The 27,552-nt window shown below is 39.7% G+C and overlaps 4 protein-coding genes, 1 non-coding gene and 3 pseudogenes across 6 annotated transcripts; 3 read left to right on the top strand and 5 right to left on the bottom strand.

Annotated features, from left to right (window-relative positions):
- The first annotated feature begins 2,210 nt into the window (after positions 1 to 2,210).
- LOC125479876 lies at positions 2,211 to 5,492 on the top strand (annotated as a pseudogene).
- Positions 5,493 to 7,135: 1,643 nt separating this feature from the next.
- On the bottom strand, positions 7,136 to 10,213 carry LOC125479856 (E2F transcription factor-like E2FE). Of its 2 annotated transcripts, none has more exons than XM_048589957.1 (11): positions 9,808 to 10,213; positions 9,651 to 9,718; positions 9,516 to 9,568; positions 9,342 to 9,419; positions 9,175 to 9,228; positions 8,973 to 9,078; positions 8,771 to 8,838; positions 8,597 to 8,669; positions 8,440 to 8,504; positions 7,952 to 8,306; positions 7,136 to 7,534 (listed from the first exon to the last, which is right to left on the bottom strand). In XM_048589957.1, exons 1-11 carry the CDS (start codon positions 9,930 to 9,932, stop codon positions 7,446 to 7,448), a joined length of 1,134 nt encoding a protein of 377 aa, XP_048445914.1. In that variant the 5' UTR covers positions 9,933 to 10,213; the 3' UTR covers positions 7,136 to 7,445. The 2 variants fall into 2 exon arrangements, with proteins under 2 accessions (XP_048445914.1, XP_048445915.1); XM_048589958.1 differs by having other exon boundaries at positions 8,440 to 8,501; positions 9,808 to 10,211.
- A 622-nt stretch (positions 10,214 to 10,835) lies between these two features.
- On the bottom strand, positions 10,836 to 12,862 carry LOC125479855 (annotated as a pseudogene).
- Positions 12,863 to 14,586: 1,724 nt separating this feature from the next.
- Positions 14,587 to 17,369, top strand: LOC125479854 (annotated as a pseudogene).
- Positions 17,370 to 18,158: 789 nt separating this feature from the next.
- LOC103935404 (anaphase-promoting complex subunit 8-like) lies at positions 18,159 to 21,323 on the top strand. Its single transcript, XM_048589405.1, is given in 5 exon segments — positions 18,159 to 18,402; positions 18,491 to 18,509; positions 18,511 to 18,801; positions 19,673 to 20,923; positions 21,046 to 21,323. Coding segments are annotated over 5 exon segments (1,743 nt in total). The 5' UTR covers positions 18,159 to 18,316; the 3' UTR covers positions 21,142 to 21,323.
- Positions 21,324 to 21,513: 190 nt separating this feature from the next.
- Positions 21,514 to 23,708, bottom strand: LOC125479690. The gene is made up of 3 exons (XM_048589406.1): positions 23,548 to 23,708; positions 23,341 to 23,429; positions 21,514 to 21,887 (listed from the first exon to the last, which is right to left on the bottom strand). Exons 1-3 carry the CDS (start codon positions 23,575 to 23,577, stop codon positions 21,734 to 21,736), a joined length of 273 nt encoding a protein of 90 aa, XP_048445363.1. The 5' UTR covers positions 23,578 to 23,708; the 3' UTR covers positions 21,514 to 21,733.
- Positions 23,709 to 23,856: 148 nt separating this feature from the next.
- Positions 23,857 to 23,928, bottom strand: TRNAD-GUC. The gene has a single exon. It is a non-coding gene; the product is annotated as a tRNA-Asp (tRNA).
- A 728-nt stretch (positions 23,929 to 24,656) lies between these two features.
- LOC125479869 (splicing regulatory glutamine/lysine-rich protein 1) lies at positions 24,657 to 27,258 on the bottom strand. The gene is made up of 7 exons (XM_048589996.1): positions 26,792 to 27,258; positions 26,515 to 26,702; positions 26,284 to 26,335; positions 26,081 to 26,170; positions 25,536 to 25,600; positions 25,223 to 25,384; positions 24,657 to 25,127 (listed from the first exon to the last, which is right to left on the bottom strand). The coding sequence occupies exons 1-7, from the start codon at positions 27,168 to 27,170 to the stop codon at positions 25,071 to 25,073; spliced, it is 993 nt and encodes a 330-aa protein (XP_048445953.1). The 5' UTR covers positions 27,171 to 27,258; the 3' UTR covers positions 24,657 to 25,070.
- Between the last annotated feature and the right edge of the window lie 294 nt (positions 27,259 to 27,552).

The following is a 27,552-nucleotide window of genomic DNA, read 5'->3' on the forward strand; positions in this document are numbered from 1 at the left end:
CTTGTGTGCACGTGATGAGTTAGGCACAAGAGGATATGCACTCGGTTGCACTTACGTGTTTTTCTGATAGTCGTGGCGTATTACGGTCGCATACAGAGTCATGATTATCCTTGGCATTTCTCATTAGTCATATCCATCTCATAAAAGAGATGATAATGGCTGCCCATGATGGAGTGTGTACTAATGGCAAGGGGTCAAATTATTTTAAAGAGTTTTAACGAAAAGTCCACGGTACTGTTCATTTTAATGAAAAACCATATTTTTATGATAAAAAGTCAAATCTAGTACTATTTACTTAACCCTTTATTTTGTCCCTATCGTTAAAACTCAAAGTTTTCAAACTTTTTTCATTAGTTTTCCTATTATTTTATCAGTAGGGGGACCATAAATTCCTTTTGAAATTTTTTAAAATATGCAACGGAAATTTTAAACTACTCTAATTTATGAAAAGGGGGAACGAACTCGAATGCAAGGAGTTGGTTATGCGATCCTAATCGATTGGTCGGATTTTTTTTTCTTTTTAAAAAAAAAGTTGATTTAGCTTGGGGCCGTGGCTGTTAACCCAAAATTCGGATCTTCTTTGTGAGGATCCTGGGGATCTGTGAATCGTGTCCGTTCATCATACATCGTGCAGACATAAATTATTTTAAATGTTTTTATTTAAAAATAAACATAACAGTACTTAATAAAAACTGACCGTACGATATACGATGAATGAACATGATTCACATATTTTCAGAATCCTCACCAAAAGGATCCTAAGAGGATCCTGTTGGGTTAACCCAGACACCAGTCATCATAGTGTTGATCTATAAATTGTGATGGCTTTTTCGATGGTGGCTTGTTCCACAAGAGAGTGACCACTAAGTTTGGGAGTTAATGTCACATGGTTGGAGGGCAAAGCTTCAATCTTTCTCAAAGTTTGAACATCTAGGTGAAGTATCGCCCTTTCCCCTTCTTAGTCTTGAAGCCAACTTCTTAAAAATCAAATGATAACCTCTACTTTCTTGGTGGCAAATCTCAATAAAATCAAAGGGCCAATTCACTGAATTCAGTGCTTAAAGAAAAATAAAGGCTGACTTAATGGCCAAGGGCAATTCATCAACCAATTTTTATATGCACCTTTAACGCAATGAGTTTGTGGTTATGATTTGATATCGCCAAATTAAGAAAAATACTATTAGATTGTAGAGTTTGTTTGAGAACTACTTTTAAATCACTAAAAGAGTTTTTTGAGCAAAATGTTTTTGGGTTCTAAAAATACTTGAAGTGCTTCTTGAAGAAGCACCAATTATGCACTTCAAGTGCTTTTTCAGAATTAACTTGCATTTTTTTAAGAATTTGATTAAAAATATCTTCCCTAAAAACACTTTCAAATATTTAAAAAATTACTTAACAAACAAACCAGTGTTGCTCATATTACAAAGTCATAGGAAATAACATCGTCATACAATATCCCACTATAATTATAGCAAGATAGTCTCGATATATCATCGATCAAGTATCGATATATTGTCAATAGAGTTGATATCCTGCATTTTTGCTACTACAATGAAAACCCAAAGAGTATGTATTGTTGGGCCCCAAAACAGAATGGAGAGGTAATCCATTTAGGAAAGTGTTTATCTCATTATCATTGGATCAAGTGATCTGGGCCGTTCAAATTTTATTAAACAGTAAAAATTTATTACAAGTTTTAAGAAGTTAAAACAGGTGTACCATTGAATGAAATTTGAAATGTCAGATCACTTGATTCGGTGATCTTGTTCGAAGAGATCCGAATGAGATCTTTCCATCATTTATCCACCCAGCTTTTATGGAGCGAGTGAGGTGTCCACGTCCACAACAACTAGAATAAGAGCCTCTCACCATCGAGAGATTTTTCAATGTGCCTAGTATATGGGGTGATATATCACATGTCATTATACAAATTGTGAGATATATATGCTAAAAAGTTAATAAATTAAAAAATAAAAAATTCCACCATTTTTATTAAAATACGTATTGTACCACCTATATTCCCATCATAATGAAAAAATTTTCCCCAACCTCACCGGGTCCGGTCGCACTCCACCGGTCCCACCCGCCGCCCTTTCCCCCTGATCCATCCCAAAAGGCCGTGGATAAAAACAGAGGGAAACTTCCTCTGGCGCTCTGTCTGCACGAAACCACACGTTCTGAATTTTACCGACCCTTTTTTACTCTTTCTCTCTGAGCTGTGAAAAAGTACAGATTTTTGTCCATTGGTGAAGCTTCCTTGTTCCCTCTTCAACCTCCAACCATTGGCTTTCGTATAAATTATGCCTTCGGGCTCCTTTTTTACTACCACTCCATTCATTTTCTTCAAGTTTCCGGCTGTCTAGCAGAACCACCGCTGTCTCCGTCGGCTCTGGGGATCTGGGTTTCTGCATAAGATATGGGGAGCTCGGACGAGAAGGTGGTTGCTGTGATCATGGTGGGTGGGCCCACTAAAGGTAATCAACAAGTTACTGTGATGATCTTTGGATCGAACAATGAGACCCCATTTCACAGTTTCTTACAATTATGTTGATGCTTGATTGAATTTTCACTGCCAAAGTTCAATGCTTTGTGCATTTTTGAGAAATTTAAATTCAGTTGTGCAATCATGAATTGGGAATCATGGCATTTCTCTTACAATCATTGAATTTGGAAAGCATTTGTTAATGTATCGGAGTTTCAATTTCTACAGGAACTAGATTCCGGCCACTGTCACTGAATATTCCGAAGCCGCTTTTTCCATTAGCAGGACAACCAATGGTTCATCATCCGATTTCCGCTTGTAAAAGGGTATTACATAAATCTGTCATTTCTGGCTTAATAGTGTGCATACTAGTTGAATTCACTTTCTTTCTGGATTACAGATTCCGAACCTCACTCAAATTTTCCTCATTGGTTTCTACGAGGAGCGTGAATTTGCGTTATATGTGTCCTCAATCTCCAATGAGCTTAAAGTCCCTGTTAGGTGTGAGCTTCTGCTTTTGTTTTCCAGTTAGTAGCTACTGGTTAGATCTTGAAAATATTGAACTGGATTTGATGTTTAATCTATTGATTGTTCATTGCGTTTATGTGGCGATTAGATACATGAGGGAAGACAAGCCTCATGGATCAGCTGGTGGACTTTATAATTTCAGAGATCGGATCATGGAAGACAACCCGGTTAGTCTTTTACCTACCTCTTCGTAATCAATTGATAAGTTTTTATATGGTTTTTGTTTGTTTGTTTGTTTAGGTCCTTTGCTAAATACGTTGTGTCCATGCATACATGTGCTAATTCTCAGGCAAAAGGCTGATTTTGGTTCTTATATTTGTCTGCAGTCGCACATTGTCCTGTTGAATTGTGATGTTTGCTGCAGTTTTCCGCTTCCAGAAATGCTCGGTAACTGTTTCATGAGTTGCTGGGAGTATCGTTTGATATTTCCAGGTTGTTCATTGTTGATTTATAGGGGATGGTCGAAAGCTTAATCTCTGGTTTTTGCCATGTTTATCTGCAGAGGCTCACAAAAAATATGGTGGGATGGGAACAATTCTTGTGATCAAGGTTAGTCGATAAATGCATTAGCAAAGTCTTGTAATATTATCTCTTAATCTTATTGATTATCATGTATCTATTGTTCTCCATGTCTAAGTTTTCTTCTTCTGTGTACAGGTTTCCGCTGAATCAGCCAGTCAGTTTGGGGAACTGGTAGCTGATCCGGTCACCAATGAACTGTTGCATTACACCGAGAAGCCTGAGACATTTGTACGTTTGAGATCGGAATTTTAAGCTTTTGGTGCTTCAATGGAGAATTATTTCTCTCTTCTTACCTTTCTTATATTCTTATTTTATTCAGGTCAGCGACAGGATAAATTGCGGTGTCTACATATTTACGCCAGACATTTTTAACGCCAGTCGAAGGTGTTTCCACTCAGTGGAAGGACAGAGGTAGTGATACATTATCCATGAATAGGCTGTCCTGTGCTCTTAATGTGCTTTAATTTTAGTGATATGAAAATTTAGCTTTCAACAAGAACTTGGTATCTGTTTCAATTTTTCGTCTGTAGGAAATTTTTGGATACATTGATTGCTTCTACTAAGATTTATTTTCACTTCTTGATAACATTGGTATTCATCATGCTGAAATCTGACTGTTTTCTGTTATTTGCAGCTGATTTAAGACGACTCTCCAGCTTCGAATCCCTTCATTCAGCAACAAGGTTTCTCTTCTACCATATAAAGACAACATTGTTTTAGCGAATTAAAAGCAACAGACGAATTGAATTGACTAAAATAGAAAAGTAACGCTAATAGAGAGTTCATTTCACAGGAACGCTCCCACACATTTTGTAAGGCTGGATCAAGATATCCTATCACCTCTTGCAGGGAAGAAGCAGTTATACACATATGAAACCTTGGACTTCTGGGAACAGATCAAAACTCCTGGGTAAGATTTGCGTCTGAGGTGTTGTCTTGCTATAAACTTGTCCCATCAATCTGGGTCATGTTGAAAATATTTTGTGTTGATACTTGCAGAATGTCGCTAAAGTGTTCTGGTTTGTATCTTGCACAATTTCGATTCACCAATCCACATCTCTTGGTGAGTGGAGATGGTACAAAGAGTGCCAGTATTACCGGTGATGTTTATGTTCATCCATCAGCAAAAGTACATCCAAGTGCTAAGGTACATTTTCTCTCATACTGGTTGTCGTAACTCTGATGTATTATCGCTTTCCAGATCATTTAGCGTTGGCATTAGTAATGCATCTCTTAAATCTCCTGCTATCTGCTCGTACAGATCGGTCCCAATGTCTCAATATCTGCAAATGCTCGCATAGGACCTGGTGCGAGGCTCATAAGTTGTATCATCCTTGACAATGTCGAAATTAAGGTACATAACACAAAGCATAGGCTACGGACTGCATCCAAGACATCACCTCACGTTGACATATCTACGATGTTTTATTTCAGGAAAACGCAGTTGTTATTCATTCAATTGTTGGATGGAAATCTTCAATCGGGAGATGGTCTCGCGTCCAGGCAAGTTCATAAACTTTCTACCAACCCGTGCTTAATAACAGAACTTCAACTTTCCTTATTTATTTAAAGCTTTGTTGCAATTGAGTGATTGACTTTCTAAGTTCGGCACTACGGTTTCAGGCTACTGGGGATTACAATTCAAAGCTCGGGATTACGATCCTTGGTACATAAATCCTTTCGTTTTCACTCAATCCTCTTGTTCTGATAAAATTAGCATCGATTTGCAAAACGCGCCATCTGAATGCCCGGTTTTGTTGACAATTCAGGTGAAGCAGTGACAGTTGAAGATGAAGTGGTGGTTATAAACAGCATTGTCCTGCCCCATAAGACGCTCAACGTCAGCGTTCAGGAAGAAATCATTCTGTGATTGCTGCTCTTCTATGTCATTTCTGTTGTTCAAATTTCCTTTTTTGTAAATTAACGTCTTGCTGTTTGCTAATAAAAAATAAATTATATACATTTTTCTTAAATAAAAAGATGAAATGTATGTTTTTGTTGTCCGACGACTCAAAACGGTGACATTTCGTCAATCAAGTAGTGAGTCTGCTACATCGGAGTCACGGCGCCTGGACCCAGTGGCGGATGCATTGAGGGGCAAGGGGGGTCAGCTGGCTCTCCGAACTTCGGTGAACGTCTATGGATACCTTAGGTGTTGATCCTCTGAATTTCGTTGAATGTCCATGGATGCTACCCTTTTGAAGATTAGAGTTGGCTTCATACATGCCCTCCAACTAACTTCAGGCCTACTAAGATTCGATGAATGTCCATGGATACTTTAGGTGCTACCCCTTGCATACATTAATAGGTGTGCAATATGTCTTTTCAAATGACTTTAGGCCTACCAAAACTCGATGAAATGGCGATATGCATGCTATTTCTGATTAAAAAAAAGTTGCGCACTGCGCGTGCCATTTTTACTGACCCTCTAATATTATTTCTTGGATCCGTCACTGCCTAGACCCATTGGCCCGAGCAGACGGGAAACGGTGCCGTTTCGTTGCCTGAGAATTGTGGTTCAATCGGACGAAACGACCAAGCAGCTCTTCATCCTAGCCTACGTGCCTCTGAGCTTCAAGGCGAAGGTCGGAGTCGGACTCTTTTGACGAGGGTTCGGGTTAGGAGGGCTGTTCGTTTTCATGTGGAAAGGAGAGTAGCGCGGAGGCTAAGTAGCGCATTAAAGCATCTACAGGAAATGTTAAATTTTAAATATAAAATTTAAATTTAAGAGTTTATATGACAATTTTAATTTTTATCAGATATGTCAAATTGAATTATTATTTTATTACATTATTTTTTTTTTATAAATTTTATTTTATATTTATATTTTACAAATACAATAACTTCTACAATTTCAACAAAAAATATAAATAAATAATGAATCATTTGGCATTCATTTTTTTCCTATTTATCAAAATCAACCTTTACAATTGTGAAACCCTGAATCACAATTCCTTCTTGTTTCAATCTTGTGTTGCAGAAATTAAACATTTGTGGTTGTGTGGATCAAGATCGAAGAGAAATCCCAGCCCCTTCCACTTCTTCTTCCTTGTTGACCCAAACCCCAACCCTTCCCGATATTCCAAACCTAACCCCACCTCTTCAGAGGCCCCCAAATCCCATCTTGACGGTGGAGACGAGCTTGACAGGCCAACACTGTAAGTGATCGAGCGGAGATGCAAAGAGAAGACGACGAAGAAGTTTGAAGGCTTTGGAATTCCAAGTGAAAGGAATTAAAAATGATGAAGAAGAATTTTTTTTCTTTTTTTTTTTTTTGTCTTTTTCAGTTTGCTTTGAAAGGTGGATAGGTGACATGGGAAAGTGTTTAATAATGAACGAAAAATATTTGACGTTGCAAGGGTACAAGCTACTATTTCATGTCATGCCACGTCAGATTTAGTTAGAAAATTTTATTGCTACTTTTTATAACTGTTAATGTTGATTTGGACATTTTAACAACTCTTTGAAGATACTCTTAGGAGATCCAGAACGAGAGATCAGAAGAGAAGATATGTGGAGGTTTTCATGAGTTAATGCTTTGTTCATCAAACATTTTGTATGACTTGCATTGCAAGTTTCATCCAACTTGAGCACACAAGAATCTGTCATGTAAAATTGGCCCAACTTTCCAATTCCCAACATGAACTTACACCATTCACAACCCATTTTTGCTAGAAGGTGCACAAACATACGCAGCACATCTCTAACTAGTCATCGATTCAAAAGGAAATCAATAAAAGAATTCTGAGAATGTCAAGATAGGACGGTTAAGTGTAGTATTCCTGAGGATAGCACATGGTGCATAGAGAGAAATGCATCCAACTAGGGGCCATCCCTTCTCTGCCGGGTCAAGAACGAGTTGAATTGAAGTGATTTCCTTAAGTCAATTGGCGCATGTCAAAACGGAGAAGCATCAAGAAATTCGGATTGGATTCTTCCCAGCAACTTCGGAGTACCATGTCTTCCATGCTTCCGTATAATGAGAAAACAGATCCTTCAGAGCTGCAACATGAAGCAAAACATATGGTTCAGTAAAATTTTATTTGGATTTCTGCTATAAGACGTTTTCCTAGCTTCCACCCCCTTGTTCTGCTCTTCCCACACCTAGTGAATCTCCTGTCATGTTTCTTTCTCTATCCACCTCTCTTCTCTTTCTCCCACTATTTTCATCTGGTCCTACAGACAAGTTCGCCTAGGCTGATGATGGTCATTGATCATTCAAGAGAAACAGTGGGTCCATCAATCATCTGTAGGTTTAAAAACTTATGAAGTTCCTTATCGATTAGTCAGTGTCCTGATGTGAATTCAAACCCATAGAAATGGATCACTGACAGCTACCGATAAATGATAAGAACAGCTATATTTACTATACATAATCAAATTCTTTAATATAAAGCATGAGGAATCATAAGACGATACCTTGGTTTTGATATTGAGGACGATACGTAGAGGTCAGTTTCTCCCAATCATGAACCTTCCTTGTGCTGCCAGTCCCAGCTCTGGCTATAGTGACAGGAGCAAAAGGACCGAACTGATAGCTCTTTGAACCATCTTTTGAGTCTTCCAAATTGCTCCTATCAGCCTCACCTACTAGGCCCTTCTGCTTTTGCCCATCCAACTTCCCACCAACAGAAGAGTCCACCTTTCCCCTCTTAGAACTGGCGTTAGTTATATCTGTACCAAAGGCTCTCTTCTTAGTCTCCTGAGGAACCTCCTCCTTTCCTCTCAATCCCAACCACTTAAACGCAGGCTTCCTTGTATCCGACGTGTGGGTCTGCACATTTTTGCACAAGAAGCAAAACATTAAACTTGGCCAAATAATAAGCGTTTAAGTTAATGGAAGTTGGATTCTGAATTTGAAAGTTTCATTTCTTCCTTCTACTGATGATTCAAATTAGTGTTTTTACCTTCTCAATGAGGTTCATGGACGACAAAACATTCGCAATATCATAAATCCGCCTTACTTTTGCTGCTTCATCAAGTTTTGAACAAAAGTTAGTCAAGAGTTTCTGCTCCTTTTAACATATGATCAGGAATAAAGAAAACCAAGTATAAATTTCTTACTTCTCATCACTGATGCATTGTGTGCATCACCAAGCAGTAATTTAGCAGCTTCGTCAAGGGAGATCATTTCAACCTACAAGTTGATGCAGTAAAATCAATAATAGCCCAAAATTACATAAAACCCAAATCACAGTTTTATAGAATGAGCAAGTAACAATCCATTATTTCACTCACAGTTGAGCACACAAAGAGCTTCACAAAATTCTGCGTAAGAAGCGCCAGCGACTTTTCCCTTCTATTATCTGCTTAACAAGAAATATAAAAGAAACAATCTTTAGGACATCACCAAAAATATCATTCATAGTAAATTTGAATACCACCTATAATTTAGCCCAAAGCACCGAACAAGATCAAAAACACCGAAAACAAAGCTTACCTGATTTTGGGTTCATAGGTTTAAGATTAAGATTAGTGTTCGAGTTCTCAGTCTGCTGACTCCCACATCTTTCTACATCATCCTCATCATCTGAAATTTGCAAACCCTGCGGAAAATAATGAAACTTATAAAATTTTTGTATTCAAAGACCTTATTTTGAACAGATGGACAGCCCAATAAAGAAAACCCCCAAAGGACTTGCCTTTGGATCTTCGTTGCCGTCAAAGTTACAAATATTCTCTCTCAGACCCTCTTCCTATTGCACAATAAAACACCAAATCAGTACCAAATGCAAGAAAAAAGCACCAAAATTAAAGAGAGAATTGGGTCAGATCTGAATCTTAATGATGAATTGTGAGAGATAAATACCCTTAGCTCTTGTAGGGCACTAGGAATCGCCTTAAATCCTTTCCAAGAATACTGGTTCTTCGCCTTTCGAGCAAGAACCTGGAAATTAAAATCCACCCAAATAAATAAATCAATACTCGAAAAATCGAAACAAATCGAAGGAAAAATACCCAGAAAGGAAAAAGAGAAACTGACCCCAACGCTCTCCAAGACGTTGACAATATCGTAGATCCGCCGCCTCTCTACACCTGCAAGTCTAGAAACCATTAGATCCAACGAAATGAATACAAGAAAGTGCAAAGGAATCGGAGATCGGGGAAAGATGGAGACCTAATCGTGAAGCGGCGTCGTCGAGGCCGATTGAAGTCACGCCGTCGCGGTTGTAGAGGCCGAGGAAACTGCACGATTTGAAAGAAAGGAAGAATTAGAGAGAGAGAGAGAGAATCAGAGAATCAAGAAATTGCAGACAGAGAGAGGGAGAAAGTACTTGGAGCACAATAGGCCGAGAGACTTCTGCTTTCTGCTGTAGCCGTGGTTTCTGGCGGAAGGACCTGTTGGGGCCGGGGCGGAGGATTGCGCTGGGGCTGGCGGTGGGGGTGGAGGAGCCGCCATGGTTGAGGGAGAGAAAATGGAGGGAAGCGAAGGTACTGAAAGACTAGAGACAGAGAGGGGGGAAGGAGGGAGAGATATAGAGAGAAAGAGAGAGAAAGGACCGTTAAGAAAGAGGGGAAAAAGGGGGGTTTGAGGAGTAAAAGGCGGGGTGGGGTTTACAAATTTGAAATATTTGCGAGCGTTTGGGGATCCGAAGGGCGGCAGCGGGAGGGAGCGCCGAAGCGGTGGAGCGTAGCTGTCTGCGGAACAAATAGTTTAAAAAATGAGTGGGGAGGAGAGAGAAAGAGAGAGGAGAGAGAGAGAGAGGGCGACTGTTTTCAAATGTTTGAATGAGCGGGAAATCTTATGGTTTCGGGTTTTTTGTTTTTTTGTAAATGGAGCCAAATTTACCGTCTTTTACCTCCCTTTTTTTGTTCATTTTTACGTCCTCATATTTGGACTGGGTTGCTAATTTGCCCAATTTAGGTCCCAAATCTCGGCCAAATTTGCTTAAACATTTATTTTTCCTCTCCATAATTCTTATCCTAATTCAAATTTCGTTTTTGTAGATACGAGGGGGATTCGAATTTAGCTTACTTCAACAACGGAAGGGAAGATACCATTAAACTAGCAGTTGGTTCGCTTATATATTTTGTGTGGCATTGAAATAAACTCGTTGTATGCAGTGTTTAAAATATTCATGAAATTGTCGATATTTCCATCAAAATATCTAAAAAATTAAGGATTGATATATAAAAAGGACGAAATGCAAAATTCAACTGATATCGACGAAATATAAGACAATCAATGATAATTTCTGATTCACCAAAAAAAATTTACCATAACCCCTTGCAAATTTCATTTTTTTAAGGAATTTTTTCTTTAATTTCAACTAAATCTGAATGAGACGATATATCCAGCCCATTGTAAATTGCCGCAATCTATATTGATATTTTCATAAAACTGCATATCGATATTCCCACCTATATCGATTTTTTAAACACTGGTTATATGGAAGTACGAATTTGAAAACAGAAGATATGCGCTCAAGTTTATTTCTCGTTCTTCTTTCCGTGATATTTCATTTCCAACTAAAATGCTGAGAGGGTCGTTCTTGGGCCAGTCCTGTTTTTTTGACCGCTTGCAAAAGCAGTGAAAGCCTCAAGTCGGGTGCCCAAAAAAATCTCTCTTTCAATCGTATTTCACCAAAATGCCCACCTGATCTGATCCTCCAAACTGTAGACTTCCAACACCGGGCGATACGAGAACATCTTGTTGAAACTTCCACAGGAACAGAAACCCCTTGGAGCAGTAGTAGCTGGGGTTAAGATTGGAATGGAGTCTCAAATCTACATGGTTCATGGGCCAATCTGTATTCCAACATGGCTCACAATTTTACTTGACCGGGAAGACGGCCACATTTGCTCTGCAATCTTAAAATCTCTTTTGCAAAGCCTTGATTACCCGTTAACAAAAGCCCATCCAGAACGCGATTGAAGGTGAACCTTCGTGGCAAAAATCCTCTATCAACCATCTCAATCAACAACTTCCCTGCCACCAACAGGTCTTCAGGTTTCTTCCTCACAAACATGGCACTAATCAAAACATTGTACGTGTCCAGATTAGGCAAGCAATCACCACGACCCATCTTCTCAAACACATTAAACGCCTTTTCAATCTCTCCAGGCATCACAAAAGTACCGAATCACCACATTATATGTCTGAACATTTGGCTCACACTCATCATCCTTCATTCTGTCCAAAAACTCCAGCGCCCTATCCATGTTTCCCGCGTGACACAATCCTCTAATCAATACATTATAAGTCGTCACAGTTAGGCACATAACCCTTGCTCACCATTTCCTCAAAAACCACAACAGCATTTTCCACACTATCTTTCTTACACAAAACCTGAATCAAAGCATTGTAAGTTGCCACCGAAGGAAGCACGCCTTCCCCAATCATCTCATCAAAAACCTTTCGAGCTTTCTAATCTCCCCGACAACACCAAACCCATGAACCAAAGTAGTGTAAGTAACAACATCAATCTCACACTTCCTCTTCTTCATCTGCAAAAAGAACTCCCAAGCTTCCTTAATCTGACCAGCTCTGAAATACCCTTTAAGCATTATGTTAAACGTCGTTAAACTTGGGTCTAACCCCCTCTCCACCATCTCCCCCAAAAGCTCCAGAGCTTTCGGGGTTCGCTTAATTAAACACCACCCGTTCGCAATTATATTGTAACTAACACAATCAGCCTTAAACCTGCCCCTAAACACCTTAAACAAATTATACGCCTTTTCAACACGCTTAGCTTTACAAAGCACGTCAAGAATTGTATTAAACGAATTCAAATCCTGAGAGCAACCATGTTCATGCATTGACAGGAACACCTTAACGGCTCTATCAGGCTTACCAGCAGCCACATACCTCTCCGTGATGATAGCGAAAGTCCTCGGCCCGGGACCGAGCCTACGGGACCGCATTCGGGCCACGAGGGTCCAGAGGGACTTGTAGTCGCGCAGGCGGCCGGCAATGTCGACGGCGTGGTCGAAGGAGGAGCAAGAGTGCCTGTAGTTCGGATGGTGGTCGAGGACTTTGAAGAATTGGAGGGCTTTGGGTCCATGATTCCAGAGCCTCTTCAGGGTTTTGTCGACCAAATCCGAAGACCAGTCAATTTCGGGGCTGTGAAGAATCTGGGTTAGGGTTTGCGGGTCGGATTTGAGAATCAGGTTCGCCAAGTGAGAGTCTTGAGAGGGATGTGACGGTGAGGTGGTGAGGCTCCGACGCAGAATTGCAAAACTGGGTTTTGGGTTTTTCTGTGCGGCAGTTTTGAGTTGCAAAGTGAGCATTTTTCTGGGGTTGGAGTTGGAGATGTTGGGTGGGTAATTTTCCGTCGTTATTTTCTCGGCAGCCAAACATGTTTCGCGGGCTCAATTTAATTGGGCTTGGCATTTGTCTTTTTCACTATATGAGCCCAACCTGTCCCAGGTTAATTGTAAAGGCATTGGTCAAAATCAAATCGTGTTTATGACTTTATGAGAATAACCTCTCCGGATCTCTTTCATTAAGGTCACCGGATCAAGTGATTCAGATATTTTAAATTTCATCCAACGGTTCACCTGTTTTGCTCCTTTAAAAACTATAATAATTTTTAGCCTTTGGATGAAATTTCAAAGGTCCAGATCACTTGATACGGTGGACTTGGTGGAATAAATCAAATGAGGATCTCTTCTCATGTTTCTAGTCTTTGTAGTGTAATTGTGGTCGGGGCAATTGTAGTTTAATTTACCTTCAAGTCGTCTAAGAATAAGAACAACATGAAAGATAAAAGCGCAAATCTAGATCATAAGAATATAGGCATATATAAGTATAATAAATATGTATTATAGTGTAATATATACGTTATGCGATCTATATTGAATTAATGATATTGAAATAATTTCATTTCTTATTGGATTAAATACGGGTCTCCGACCGAGATGAAAGAAAATATACAAGAAATCAAATAGTAGAAAAAGAAAATATATAAATCTCAAACTTGCATTGTATCAATTCTACTAGATAGAAAGCCTGAAAGTTTTTATCCAAAAATATTACACTTACCATATTTTTCTTACCATATTTGTATCATCTCTTTAATAAAAATGTGAGCCACATATGCTGGAACGCCTAAGAATTTGAATTAAAAATAGGGAATAAAGGTTAACAATTAATCAGAAATTGTTTGTACATGTTTTGGTTGCTTTTTCTATATAACGGATTAAAGGGCATTAAAGAACAAAATCTTGACTGGATGAAAAAGAACCAACACTGATTAGAAGATGGTTACTGGTTAGAATGGCAAAAGAGCAAAAGCTTGTTGGATGAATAAGTGATTTGGGACTTTGTCATTGTACCCGAGTGTCCTGTATTTAATTCCTCTTTTATATTCTTTGAATAAATTTAGTATAGATTATCTTATTGCTTGAACGAAAAAGAATAAGGTGGACCACGTGCCATGTTTGGGCACAATGTAGCTCTGACATTATGTAATTAGTCTACAACTTGTCGCGGTTGCACATAAGCTAAACCACTTTCTTTAATGAAAGATTATATTCACACATATCAAATTATTTATTTCGTATCATTTTAATTTTTTTAATATTTTTTGACACACCACTAACACTTATAGAAAAATATTAAAAAATTAAAAAGGTGTGAGAAATAATTTGGGATGTGAATATAATCTCTCACTCTAAATTAGGAAATAAATCTACCTACAAGGGAGCGTAGCCAATTGTCAATCGACGTGGCACTATGTTATTGGTCCTAGTCACGTGGTCAATCTTACGTTACACACTAGATTCGCAACACACGAAGCGGGCTATTTCTCGAGGTCCGAATAGAAATTATCTGTTAGTTATGCCAATCAAAGATGACTTGGCATCATGACACTTTATCACGTTGGCAATTAATACGACGTGCTTTGTGTCATTGGTCCTTACTACGTGGTTATTTGACGTGGCATAGTATATTAAAAAAAGTAGTTGAGACACACTTTTCTCGAAAGTTTCGAGAAATACTTACTAGAAATAAGAGTATGTCGAGTGAGGAGAGAGATAGTCACGCAAAAGAGTGAGCACCCTAGTGAATTAATATTCCAAACATTATATAAACACAACAGACTCTTCCCATCACTCTCGTCCCAGGAGGTAGTGGGTGGACTGTTGGGAGTCCATCTCGCAACAAAAACCACGCCTGCTGAGCTCCTCCAACGTCGTCTTCATCGTCTCATTTGGCTTCAGGTACATTTCTTGTTTATTATTTATTAATTTCTTAATTTTTTATGAATTTTGTTGCATGAGTTCGTGGCATTATGTAATCAAAAAAATTCTGTTCGTAGGATTAAAAATTGCAGGGTTAGGAAGAGATTTTCTCATTTGGATTTTTTTGTTTTCATTAATTTTATTAATTGGATTTTGATGGGTTTACAGAATTTTTGTCATTTTGATTCGTGAACTGAGTTTTTACAGAAGTTCATGAAGAATGTGAGTTTCTGTGGGTTTGCATTCCGATTTCCTACAAAACTTCACAGCTTTTCTCTCTAGCTGTGTGTAAATTTGTGATTTATGATGCATGTTTTTCCGAGAGATTGTATGCGTAACCCGGCGTGTATGCCCCTGTTTTATCTCTCATCACGTGACGTAGAGACAAGGACGGGGAGGGAGCACAGGCCCCGCGGTGGCGCATGCCCCTCCCACCTTTGTTTTATTAGAGAAATGATGATAGTAATCTTGTTAACATAGTTGCAAACTTTCTCTCGAGTATAACCTTATTAAGGCGCATATATTTTGTTAATACGGATTAGCATTGATATGCAAAAAACGGAGCTTTGAATTTTATAAGGTGCCTCTCTTCATTAAATTTCTGGTTTCACCTCTGCCTGAGGGATGTACCCCGGTTACAGCCGAGATTTTGCCGGGGTTTAAGGGTGCTTATGTGCAGGCCTACATATGTGTTTGGTCATTGAAATTGAGAGAATTGAGAGTGAAATGAAAGGCTTTTAAAACATAACACAGTTGGATGCCGATGAAGTTTCGATATGAACTCTCAAGTCTCAACTGACTTTGTAAGGACTAAAGTTACTTTTCTACCATTAGGCTATTTAGATCATTTGCTTTGATTGTGTTGTAGGTATTTGCACTAACATCAGGTGCCTCTATTGAAGGTTAGGTTTCCGGCTTTGTCGAGGAAGAGGATTGCTGTCCAACATGAGTTCAAGAAGAGGCGGCGGAAATCTAAAAGGAAAGCAATTGAGTCAGAATGTAGCAAACATTAGCCTGGAGTCGGCACAGGACAATGGAGAATGGGAGGTAATTGGCAAGAAAACGAAGAACAGAGGTGGTGGCAGATTTGGTCCTCAAAATTCTAGTTACAAGCCTTGGGGACCACCACCCCAAGGTGTTCCAATCACAGGCATGCGTAGCGGTGCTGGTGGTTCACAAGCTGCTCCTTCTCAAAAACCTGCTGGAGGAAGAAATGCAAGGAATCAGTATAACAGCACTGGTGGTTTCGGAGATAACTCTGTGGCCCCGAAAAATGTGATTCCCCCTCCGCTGGACCAAGGATGGAATTGGCAATCCAGAGCTGACAAGAAAGATAAGAATGTGGCTCCTCCTGTTGCTGTTGCCGAAGATTATGGTGACGAGGACAACTCTGATCCTCTGAGTGATCTTGGTGACTCAGATGAGGATCTCTTCAGTGATGAGTTTGACTCTGACTCTAGTGAAAAGAGTCATGAAACTCGAAAGAAGAGTAACTGGTTCAAACAATTCTTCGATGAGTTTGATCGTTTAAGTGTGGATGAGGTTGCTGATCCTGCCAGGCGATGGCACTGCCCTGCCTGCAAAAAGGGTCCCGGAGCAATTGATTGGTACGATGGCCTGCAGCCCCTCAAAAGGCATGCAGAAACTAAAGGGGCAAAGCGGGTGAAGCTCCATCGAGAGCTTGCAAAACTTATAGATGCGGAGTTGCAGCTGAAGGGAGCCTCTGTCACACCTGTGGGCCAAGTATTCGGCAGATGGGCAGCTCTGAAAGATGAGGAAAAGAATCGCAAAGTTATCTGGCCTCCGATGGTGCTTATCATGAACACAAAACTTGAACAGATGAATTTGACAAGTGGATTGGAATGGGGACCGAGGAGCTTCTTGATTTGTTTGATGATTATCATGCTAGTAAGGCTCGACACTCGTATGGTCCTCAGGGACATTGTGGGATGAGCTTGTTGATTTTTGAGGCCTCAGCGATGGGACATTTTGAGGCAGGAGCGGCTGCACAGGCATTTTGCAGAACAAGGATTTGGTAGGGATGCTTGGGAGCGCAATCCTGCCTTGTTTCGTCCAGGTCTTATCCGACAGCTCTATGGTTTCTTGCCAACCAAGCGAGACTTGGATTCTTTCAACCATCACTGCGATGATAAAGGGAGGGTGAAATTCGATATAAAATCTTACCAGGAGATGGTCTTGCAGCCGACAAGGCAGATGAGCCTGGACAGCGAAGAGGTTATTCGGCTGAAGGACAAGCTCCCGAAAGAAATGAGGCTCAGGAAAGATGCTGAGGCAACTAATGCAATACTTCGTGGCAAGATCGAAAAGCTGCAAGACGAAAATCGTATTTTGAGGAAGAGGATCACAACGCAGTTGGAAGAGAACAAGGAAGAGATGATTCTGCAGGAAGAATTCTATAAAGGTGTTATATCTCTTCCTCGAGATTAAAAGTTCGATTCAAGACTTCTGAAGTATTTTACATTTCTCTTTTGTCTGTTGGTCAAGAACTATGTCACATTTCGTTTCTGTTTTTTCTTGTTGGGATTTTCGTTTTATTTGGTAATAACTTAATCTTATTTGAACTTCAATGTTTGCTTTTATATTGGTTGATTAAGCGTTAGAACTTGCATGAACGAGTTCATCGCTACTATAAGTTTCTCTTCATATTATATTGTGTTATTCGATTAGAATGCCACATGATGTACTCGTTCTATGCAAGTTGTTCTCATATGTGAGAGTCATTCAATCCAATTATGTGACCTGCCAAACTCTTACCAACCTACATATTTGCAATAATTTTCCCACCTTAAAAGACACTGTAAATGCTTACTGCGCATTTCCGACGGAGGTAGCAATGAAGTAACAATTTCAAATTTTCTATGCTAATAGAACAAAATTAACTATATCTGATGAAAGTGGTAACTTAGTTAATAAATTTAGGGTTTTCATCATAAATAATCTTTGAAATTGACCCACCCTATTAAGATGGCCTTTGAAATTAACCCACTCTGTTAAGATTCAGCCCAACCATAAATGCTTATTTCGCATTTACGTGGAAGGTAACAATGGAGTAAGAAAGTTAAATTTGCCATGCTACTAGAACAAAATGAACCATCCAATGAAAGTAGTAACTTAGTTAATAAATTTGGGGTTTTCATCACAAATAATCTTTGAAATTGACTCACTCCATCAAGATGGTTTTCGAAATTGAAAAACGATCAATATAGTTTCTGAATATGTGAGCCTCATGGGCCTTTGAAATTGAAAAATGATCAATTTAATCCCTGAATATGTGCGCTGCAAATCAATGTAGTCTATCCATCGTAATTTCGTAAAGAATATGTTTTGTGTTGATGTGGTCCATCGTAGTAACGTAAAATCAAGAATAAAAAATACCAGCCCAGCCCATCCAAGTTAAAATACTAAGCCCTCCCAGAACCCAAAACATTTCGATTCCTGTTTTTGAAAAATCTGAAAACAGAGAGCGCGGGGCGGCTCGGCAGCCAGTAGCAACCGTCACTCACGGCGGTCGTTATATTCCCCGGTAAACAGTTGCAGAATTGGCTGAGCCAGTGAGTGACCGAGTCAATCGATTCGATGAGTTCGAAAGAGAACTACAGAATCGAGCTTCGGACTGCGATTCGACAGCTGAGCGATCGCTGCCTCTACGCCGCTTCCAAATGGTACCTCCCAAAACCCTAAAACCCTAAATCCTCAATTCAAATTTCAATTCTTTACATTCAAATGATGTGTCGTCGTTTCAATTTGCAGGGCGGCGGAGCAGCTCGTCGGGCATCATCGACCAGGACCCGGTAAAGTTTACGCCTGCGAACACGAGATTCCAGCGCGGGAGCTCCAGCATCCGGCGCAGGTTCCGCACCAACGACATCACTTCGACGCCGGCTTCCGGCTTGTCGTATGTGTCCACTCCGGTGATGGAGGAAGACGACATTGTGGACGGCGATTTCTACCTCCTTGCTAAGTCGTATTTTGACTGCAGGGAGTACAGAAGAGCTGCCCATGTGCTTCGAGATCAGAATGGAAAGAAGTCGGTCTTCTTACGCTCCTATGCTCTATATCTGGTTTGTAACTTTCTCTCTTCTTTCAGTCTCTGCAAATCAAAGTTTTAGTCTTTTGATTTTTCGGTGTGTTTCGCCCATAAATTTGAATCTTCACAAGTTTGAAATTGTTGAGGATGCATAGTGTATAGCTAATCTAACCAAGAGCACCATTAAATGATACTACTCTAGGGTTAACAAGCCTACGTCCAGTTTGGAGGACCGAGTCTTCCAAGCGAGCACTCACGAGTGTTTATCACTTGAGAATCCTATGACCCAATTACACCCAAGCTCACTCACTTGCGCACAAAATCAAATGAGAAACGAGAAATTTTGTTCTTGTTTCTGCACATCAAATAAGCTGTGCAGCATCCACAATAACCAAAGAACACTCTCGGAGAAGTGTATCCATAAAGCCAAAGAAAAAATTAGGCTGAGAACATCCCATAAACAAGACTGACGTGCCACTTGAAAGCCACACAGGGCTTTCTGCAAAAAACAAGCTTGAGACGTAAATGCGAGAAAACAAGTTTTTCTATAGAACGGGCTCAAGACTCGAGTACCAGAAACATTCAGTTTGAAGCCAAATTAGTCAACATGTATGTAGTATGAATGAACTAGTTGAAATATAATGAGATATAGGAATCCAATGTGGTAAATAGGATTAAACATACAACAAAATGGGTGAAAGACAACTCCAAGTGGATTTAGGAATCTATTGAGATTTTACATTTTGGTTGATCGGTGCTTTAAGAAATCTATGTCAGTTTAATGCTACATATAGCAGTAGTACAAGCTTCTCTTTTGTTCAGAAATCTTTGATTTTTATGAACCTACTTAGTTCATTGAGATTTATGATTGTATATTTTTCCTTGTTTTTTATTGCATGATGAAGGCTGGAGAAAAGCGGAAAGAGGAAGAAATGATAGAACTTGAGGGGCCGCTAGGAAAGAGCGATGTTGTAAATGGTGAACTGGTTTCTCTCGAGAGGGAGTTATCAAACCTTCGCAAGAATGGGACTATTGATCCTTTTGGACTCTACTTGTATGGTCTTGTGCTCAAAGACAAAGGCAGCAAGAGTCTTGCTCTTACAGTTCTTGTAGAGTCTGTCAATAGCTACCCTTGGAACTGGAGTGCCTGGTCGGAGCTGCAGTCGTTATGCACTACAGTTGACGTCTTGAACAGCCTTAAGCTCAATAACCATTGGATGAAGGACTTCTTTCTCGCAAGTGCTTATCAAGAACTGAGGAAGCACAGTGAATCCTTAAAAAAGTATGAATATCTTAAGGGCACTTTTGTTTTCAGTAATTACATTCAGGCTCAAATTGCAAAGGCACAATACAATCTCCGGGAATTTGAACAAGTTGAAGCAATTTTTGAAGAACTTCTCAGGAATGACCCTTACCGAGTGGAAGACATGGACATGTATTCCAATGTGTTATATGCAAAGGAGTGCTACTCTGCACTAAGTTATCTTGCCCATAGAGTATTTATCACTGATAAATATAGACCTGAATCTTGTTGTATTATCGGAAATTACTACAGCTTAAAAGGGCAGCATGAGAAGGCGGTTGTGTACTTTAGGAGGGCACTCAAATTGAACAGAAATTATTTGTCTGCTTGGACCCTTATGGGTCATGAATATGTTGAGATGAAAAACACCCCAGCTGCTATTGAGGCATATCGCCATGCTGTAGATATAAATCCATGTGATTATCGAGCTTGGTATGGATTAGGACAAGCTTATGAGATGATGAGTATGCCCTTGTATGCTCTGTATTACTTCAAGAAATCAGTATTCTTGCAGCCAAATGATTCTCGGTTGTGGATTGCTATGGCCAAGTGTTATGAAACTGAACAGCTCCACATGACTGAGGAATCGATGAAGTGTTACAAAAGGGCAGTTAATTGTAATGACAGGGAAGCGATTGCCCTGCACCAATTAGCAAAGCTAAATTCTGAACTTGGACGTTCTGAAGAGGCGGCTTATTACTACAAGAAGGATTTGGAGAGGATGGAAGCCGAAGACAGGGAAGGACCAAATATGGTAGAAACCTTGCTATATCTTGCTCAATACTATAGGCAGCAGAAAAGATTTGAAGAATCAGAGATCTATTGTACCCGTCTTCTAGATTATACTGGCCCGGTGAGTTGCAACTTCTCTTTCTCTATATATGCTTACGTAGACGTGACATTGAAATCTAATGGATTATATGCAAACGTTTCGAATCAACAGAAAGTAACTTAATTCTTTGTGCTTCACTGCAGGAAAAGGAAACAGCAAAAAGCTTACTTCGAGGAATGAGAATAGAACAAGCCGGTGGTCCTTCAATGGATGTTGAGCACTTTCCTCCAGTAATTTAGTCGTGATGTATAAGGCAGATACCCTTCTCTATCAGATTCAGCACAACATCTTGCGAGAAGCTTGAAGTGGATCGGTCACATTTGAGAGCGTGTTCTTGTGTTATTAATGTTAATTAGTTATATTTCTGTAGAAAAACTCAATTTGTTAATGTATTGCTTTAGTTTCTAGAGTGTTTCCTTAATCTTCCGTTCGTTCTTTATTTTTCCGCACTGGGTTGCCTATCTGTGTATTGTTGAACTAGGCACAAAGCAGGCTTTGATGTGCGAAAACAGATCAACATACGGAGTAATTTTCTCTTGATTCAGTAAAACTTCTGTCGGATATACGATTACTTGATATATTTTTTCGTATGTTGTCTCACGAAACAATCGTATAAAAATTTGCCAATGCTAAAACAATATAAATCATCCAACCAATTGGTATACAGAAGGCAACATCCAGCTTATCCGATGCTCGAAAGACAGTTAATCATCACAAAGAAAACCAAATTTAAGTGCACATTGTCATACACTCAGATTATTTCAAATGACTAACAGCAATTGTAGTCTCAATCTCTGGCATTTTCAGCGCTTAACCGGTACTCGAATCAGTTCAGTTCTTGCTCGGGTCCGTGAAGAAAGCGTTGATGCCTGGCATAATTTCCGGCGCCTTGTTGCGGACGAATTTCCTCAGGAAATGCTCTTTGTACTTTTCTCCCTCGGCGTGATTGTCCAATACTCCAGCAGCTCTGTTCTCCTTGGTCACTCTGATTTAGAAAGAAAAAAGAAATGGTATCACTATACACTACAACAAACAACAACAACAACAACCACAACAAAGTCTTATCTACTAAGTGGGGTCGGCTGTATGAATTCTAGAACAGTAACCAAGGGCGGAGCCAAGTACAAGGCTCCCCTAGGCTATAGCATAGGGAGAGTTTGGTTCTTCAAGCTTAAAAATATTAATTTTTAGGTTAGTTTATGATTTTTAATTGTCATATTTCACATAAGAAATGAAATTTTTTATTAGTAAGCCTATTTTTAAGAATAATAAGAGCTCATAGATGTTAAATAAACTCATCACTTTAACCAATATTATATTTAATAGTAATAAATTAAAACTTCCATATCACAAATGGTTCCTTATTTTATTCACTTGAAAGCTTTGAAGGCTAGAAACCTAGAAAACATAGCATAAAATTCTTGCTTCAAATTACTACATTCAAATTTTTACTCTTATATAACTTTATGTAGGCAACATAGGATTAAAAACTTGATTTCGTAGTAATAATTTTAGCTTAGCCCACCCACCAAATAATTTTTGGCTACGCCATTGAACGTAACTACGCTCGGTATGACGTCCAGGATAATTGCAAAACAGAAGGATGATACTACATCCCTTTATTTCCACATCCAATTCATAATTCTTTCAACTTGTAAGAGTGAAGGGAACCAACCGAGCAAGATGAAAATACCACACATATGCATGAGTTGTTCTTCACATTTACCAAGTGCACTAGCTTGAAGGATTTTAAGAGCTTTAACTCCAAACTAATCATGTTGTATACAAACACTTTAAGGGCTCATTTGGTAAGAAGGATTGCATTGGATATCTCATAAAATTCAAAATGCATTAGAAGGTAGCAGCCAAAAATTTGTATCAATTTTTCATGATATTATGCATGGATTGGATATATCATGGCGAATTTTTCAGAAAAAATTGTGTCCTCCACAATGGAATTTGATAATTGATATTTCGAGTAAGTGTTTATATAATCTTCTTTTGTCCGAAGAAATGATTTATCGAAATAATGAGTCACCATTGATATCGACACATCTGAGATTGCCAAATGTTCGGGAGAGGTTCAAAATTCATCATTTAGAGGGGATTAGAAAATATTATAAATGAAGGAAACGTAACCTTTCTGATCCTACAATTTTGCGGGAACGAACAAATTTCCTTTTTTTTTTTTCTTCGTCCAGACATCCATCACAAAATGGGTTTATTTTGGTTGAAAAAACATTAGTTGGCCTCTATGGTTAAATTAAACCCAAATCTTTGATAATAAAATTATGGTTTTTTCGTCTTGAAATATTCCTCCAATTCGATAAGTTATAAACGGATTAGAAATAGAACACACAGATTAGCAACAACCTAATTCTAAAGCACTAAGCTTTGCAGTCCAAATTTAGAGAGAGAAAGCGAGGAGAGAGAGATACCTGACTTCAGGGTTGATGGTGATATGGCGGAAAAGACTCAACCCGCAGATCCCTACGGCGACCCCTGTGGCAGCGAACAGTGGATAAACCTACACACACATACATACAATACGACGCCGGATTAAATGCCCAACCAACAGAATCAAAGCCGATCTGACCCAAAAACGAAAGGAAAAGATCAAGTATCGGAGGTAGATCTGCGCTCACCTCGGGCCTCAGCCAGCGATTCGCAGCCATTGATCGAAACGTACCGTACGGAGATTCCCGGAGAGAAAGATGCGATGAGGGCTTGAGAATGCGAAAATAGGAACGAAGGAAGGAGCGAAGATGAGCCGCCACTTTTATCCCTCGTTTATATAAGTTCTAATTGGAAGGGCTCGATTTTGATTGGCTGTCTCGGGACTGGGGTGCCCCGCTTGCAGTTCCCGTTCAGCAAATAAGATTGCGACACGTAATTTGATTGAGCTCCCCAAGGTCTGACTTAAAATACGTATGAAAAAAGAGAAAAAAAATAGGCGCCGTTGCCGGGGATCGAACCCGGGTCACCCGCGTGACAGGCGGGAATACTTACCACTATACTACAACGACTTGTTGGTTTTTGATGCTGTTAGTTTTTAATTAGTGGTTGCGCTCCCATTCTTCTTTCACACACCATTTTAATTTTCAGCCGTCGAATCGAATGAATTCGAAAAGATCAATAGACAAAAATTAACAGGGGTGTATGAGATGTAAAAATGAGTGGGGTGGATAACACAACCCTTAATTAATTGAACATAAAGAAGAAATTAAAGAATCCGCTTTAAGGTTGTTCATATCATTGCACAATTGCATCAAGTTTTTCTTGTTCACAAGGCCTAGCTAATCAAGTTTACTTGACTTGAATAAGTCCATATTATCACTTGTATAGTTGGATTCCAAGTTTTTCTTGTTCACAAGGTGGAACTAATCAGGTTTACTTGGCTTGAATAAGTCCATATTATCACTTGTATAGTTGGATTCCAAGTTTTTCTCGTTCACAAGGCAAAACTAATCAAGTTTACTTCGCTTGAATAAGTCTATATTATCACTTGTATGGTTGAATTCCAAGTTTTTCTCATTCACAAAGCGAAACTAATCAAGTTTACTTGACTTGAATAAGTCCATATTACCACTTGTACAAGTGGATTTTTCTTTTGATACCAAACTAGGATAGTTGAATTAACGTGTACCTTTTATAGCACAATCACGATTATTACGTGGATAATCGTGATTAAGATTTTGATCTCGTTTAGCAGCTAATGCCGGATGAGAACTCAGCTCTTCAACAGACACATCTCTAAACTCGCAATCAAATTTTGTATTAGAACATGTTAAAACATTATATGCGAACACACGTACAATACAAGTACAACTAGTGGCCTACTCATACGACTACACTGCCGCTGTTTTCCTAGGCCAAAATACAGCGCAACATGCTCGAACTCTTTTCATCAAGGAGCGTGAGCTTGGGGACACACTCCAGAAATGCTGTTTTCGAACAGAGGGATGATTCAGGATAAATGATTCGACAATGGAAGTTCCTACGGCCTCTAACTTCAATGCAGAAGCTTCTTCATTGTCAATGTCAACTCCATCATGTAACTTCATATCAAAACCCAAGTGGTAGTATTAGAATGTTCCATGCCGAAATACATGTCTCCCCCTTCGGTCACCATTCCAGACCCTCAACTTGTCTACGGCTTCAGATCATGTTAATTCCTTTTGTCACGTATACGATCACGCCAGGAACCTTGTTTCTTTGCAAGTACCTACAGAAATGGCAGCATCGTTTCAGATATAATGTACAGTCCGAAAAATAACCCACAGCAAAATGTCGCTTAGCAACAAGCAATCTTCAACTTACCGTATCACTCAAGAGGACTGTAGTTGTAGGCTCACTTTCTTTGCTATCCTTTGTGTCGTTCTCTTCCTCAATTTCACTATCCATCACAATGGTCGGTCGATCATCTGATGCACCAAACATAGCCTCATCATGAGCAGATCTGAGCTGCTCCTCCCTTTTTGTCTACACGGTGACAGTCGAATGAGTAACGTCAGAAACCACGCGGTGACAGTCGAATGAGTAACGTCAGAAACCACGGAACTTTCGTCATCTTTAACAAGCCAAAACTGGAACTCAAATGCGTAAATAGCGGGAAGATCGCAGATAGACATACCTCAACTGCAGAAAACCGGAAGCTTTGGCCAATGTGCTTAACTAGTACTGCATCATCATCAGCAGCTACACAAAAAGGTAATCATGCACAATCAGCTCACTTTGTTCTAATCAGACGGCCAAGATATATGCCAATTACAACTTAAAAGCTACATAAATCAGTGTGGCAGGATTATTAATTCTCATGTCAACGATGAGCAACATAATCACAACTTTCTTTCTGAATCTAACCTATGATGACTGATTGATCCAATGCTCTAGATTTCTGATCTTGGATAATAATTACCATGCCATACATAAAAAACTAAATTACTTCGTAAGGCTATAGAGCAATCGGAGTGTTAGCCTGAAACGATAATCTCTTGTTACAAGTACAGCCGAGTTAGAAGATGTAGCGGCATTTATGGCTGCAAACATTTCCAGGTTTTCTCACCAAAATATGAACATAAAGACGATTGTCCAACTGATTGAGAAAACAGAAGTAATGCAAAGCGACAAATTCAATCTTCACTTTATAAAATACAGTGGTGGTTATAGACGTTTAACCTTCAACTTCTTCATCATCAAGTGGTGCATCTTTGTTGAACTCGAATCTTTCCCAACCTGAGCCCATCCCTTTCGCCGTATCCTTCTCAGCTGCATTTAAAAACACACAATGTTATAATGCACAGCTCCAAGCAAACCCATATCTTAGAGATTAATTAACAATAACACACGATTATAATGCACTATAACATCAGATAGCTCACAAGTTTCGGCCAGTTGAAGCTTCATCTTCGCCCTCACTCTCTCGGCCGCTGACTGATCATATCAAAAGAACAGCTTGTTAATCGTTCTAGAGAATCGAAATCCAAAATAACGTGTAATTAGCAATCTTATCAAGAATTTCACAAGTAAATTAGTATACATCTTAAGAAATCAGTGTTCCATTAGACTTGAGCTTGATTACTGACAAATTTCAATCACCAAACTAATCATACCATCTTATCATAGCCCTCAATCAGCTTGGAATAATCAGCACCGCCGCCTTTCCTCTCCTTCCCCGATTTACCTTTGGTCCTCTCCGAACCCCTCTCCCTCGGCGACGAGCTCCGACTCCTCCGCCGCTCCTTTCTCCGATCCCGAGGCGACCAACTCCGACTCCGGCTCCTCCCTCTCCGTCGTCTACCTCCATCGGAATCGCTCCCGGACCTACTCCTCCTCTTCCTTTTCTCTCTATCCCTATCTCTTTCTCTATATCTCTCTCTCTGCTCCTACTTCTCCGCCTCGAATGCCTCTCTCTGCTCCTGCTCCTGCTCCGCTTCCTCGAATGCTTATTCTCTCTCTGCGAAACCCTAGCCGGTTGTTTCTCTTCTCTTTCCTCCGCCGCGTCGGGCCTCTTCCTCTTGAGCTTGTTCTGTATGGACTCGATTTGGGCCTGATTTCGGAGCTCCGACTCTTTCTTCGGGCTGGACGCCTTGACGAACTTACTGAGGAAGGAGGACGAGGTGGAATACGCCAGCGCTGAACCGCGCACAGGGGTATTTTCGGAATCCGAGTTTGCGGAAGAAAAGCCGAGGCCTTGTTTGAATCGGGCGGCTCCTTCGCCGCGCCGAGTCAGCTCGTCGTAGTACGCCGCTGCTTTTTCCTCCTCCATTTTTGCAACGCTTGCTGGTGCGACGGTTCGGGGCGCTGATTTCTTTTGCCTGTTCAAACCAAACGACGTCGCTTAACGCCGGTTTGTACACCGGTTTAGGGCCCTTGTGTTCTTTTTGTGCTTTGTGCTTGTTGTATTAACGGGCCTAGTTTTCCTAACAGTTTGGGCTTTCTAGCCTTTCTTTTATTTGTTGCGACTGAAAAATGTCGCTAGGCTGACTTCTCGAACCCATTAGAGGGAGATTTTTTAATGTACCGGAAATACCGTCTTGTACATTAAGTGGCATAATGTAATTGGTTGGAATTTTATTTTTAAACTTTTCAACAATTATATTATTACACTTAATATACCGAATTGTGTTTCGGCACACTAAAAAAATTCT

Source organism: the organism of the source record quoted next, unplaced genomic scaffold (genome assembly GCF_019419815.1).
Source record: "Pyrus x bretschneideri cultivar Hongxiangsu unplaced genomic scaffold, Pyrus_bretschneideri_v1 Contig3, whole genome shotgun sequence".
NCBI classification, from domain to species: Eukaryota; Viridiplantae; Streptophyta; class Magnoliopsida; order Rosales; family Rosaceae; genus Pyrus; species Pyrus x bretschneideri.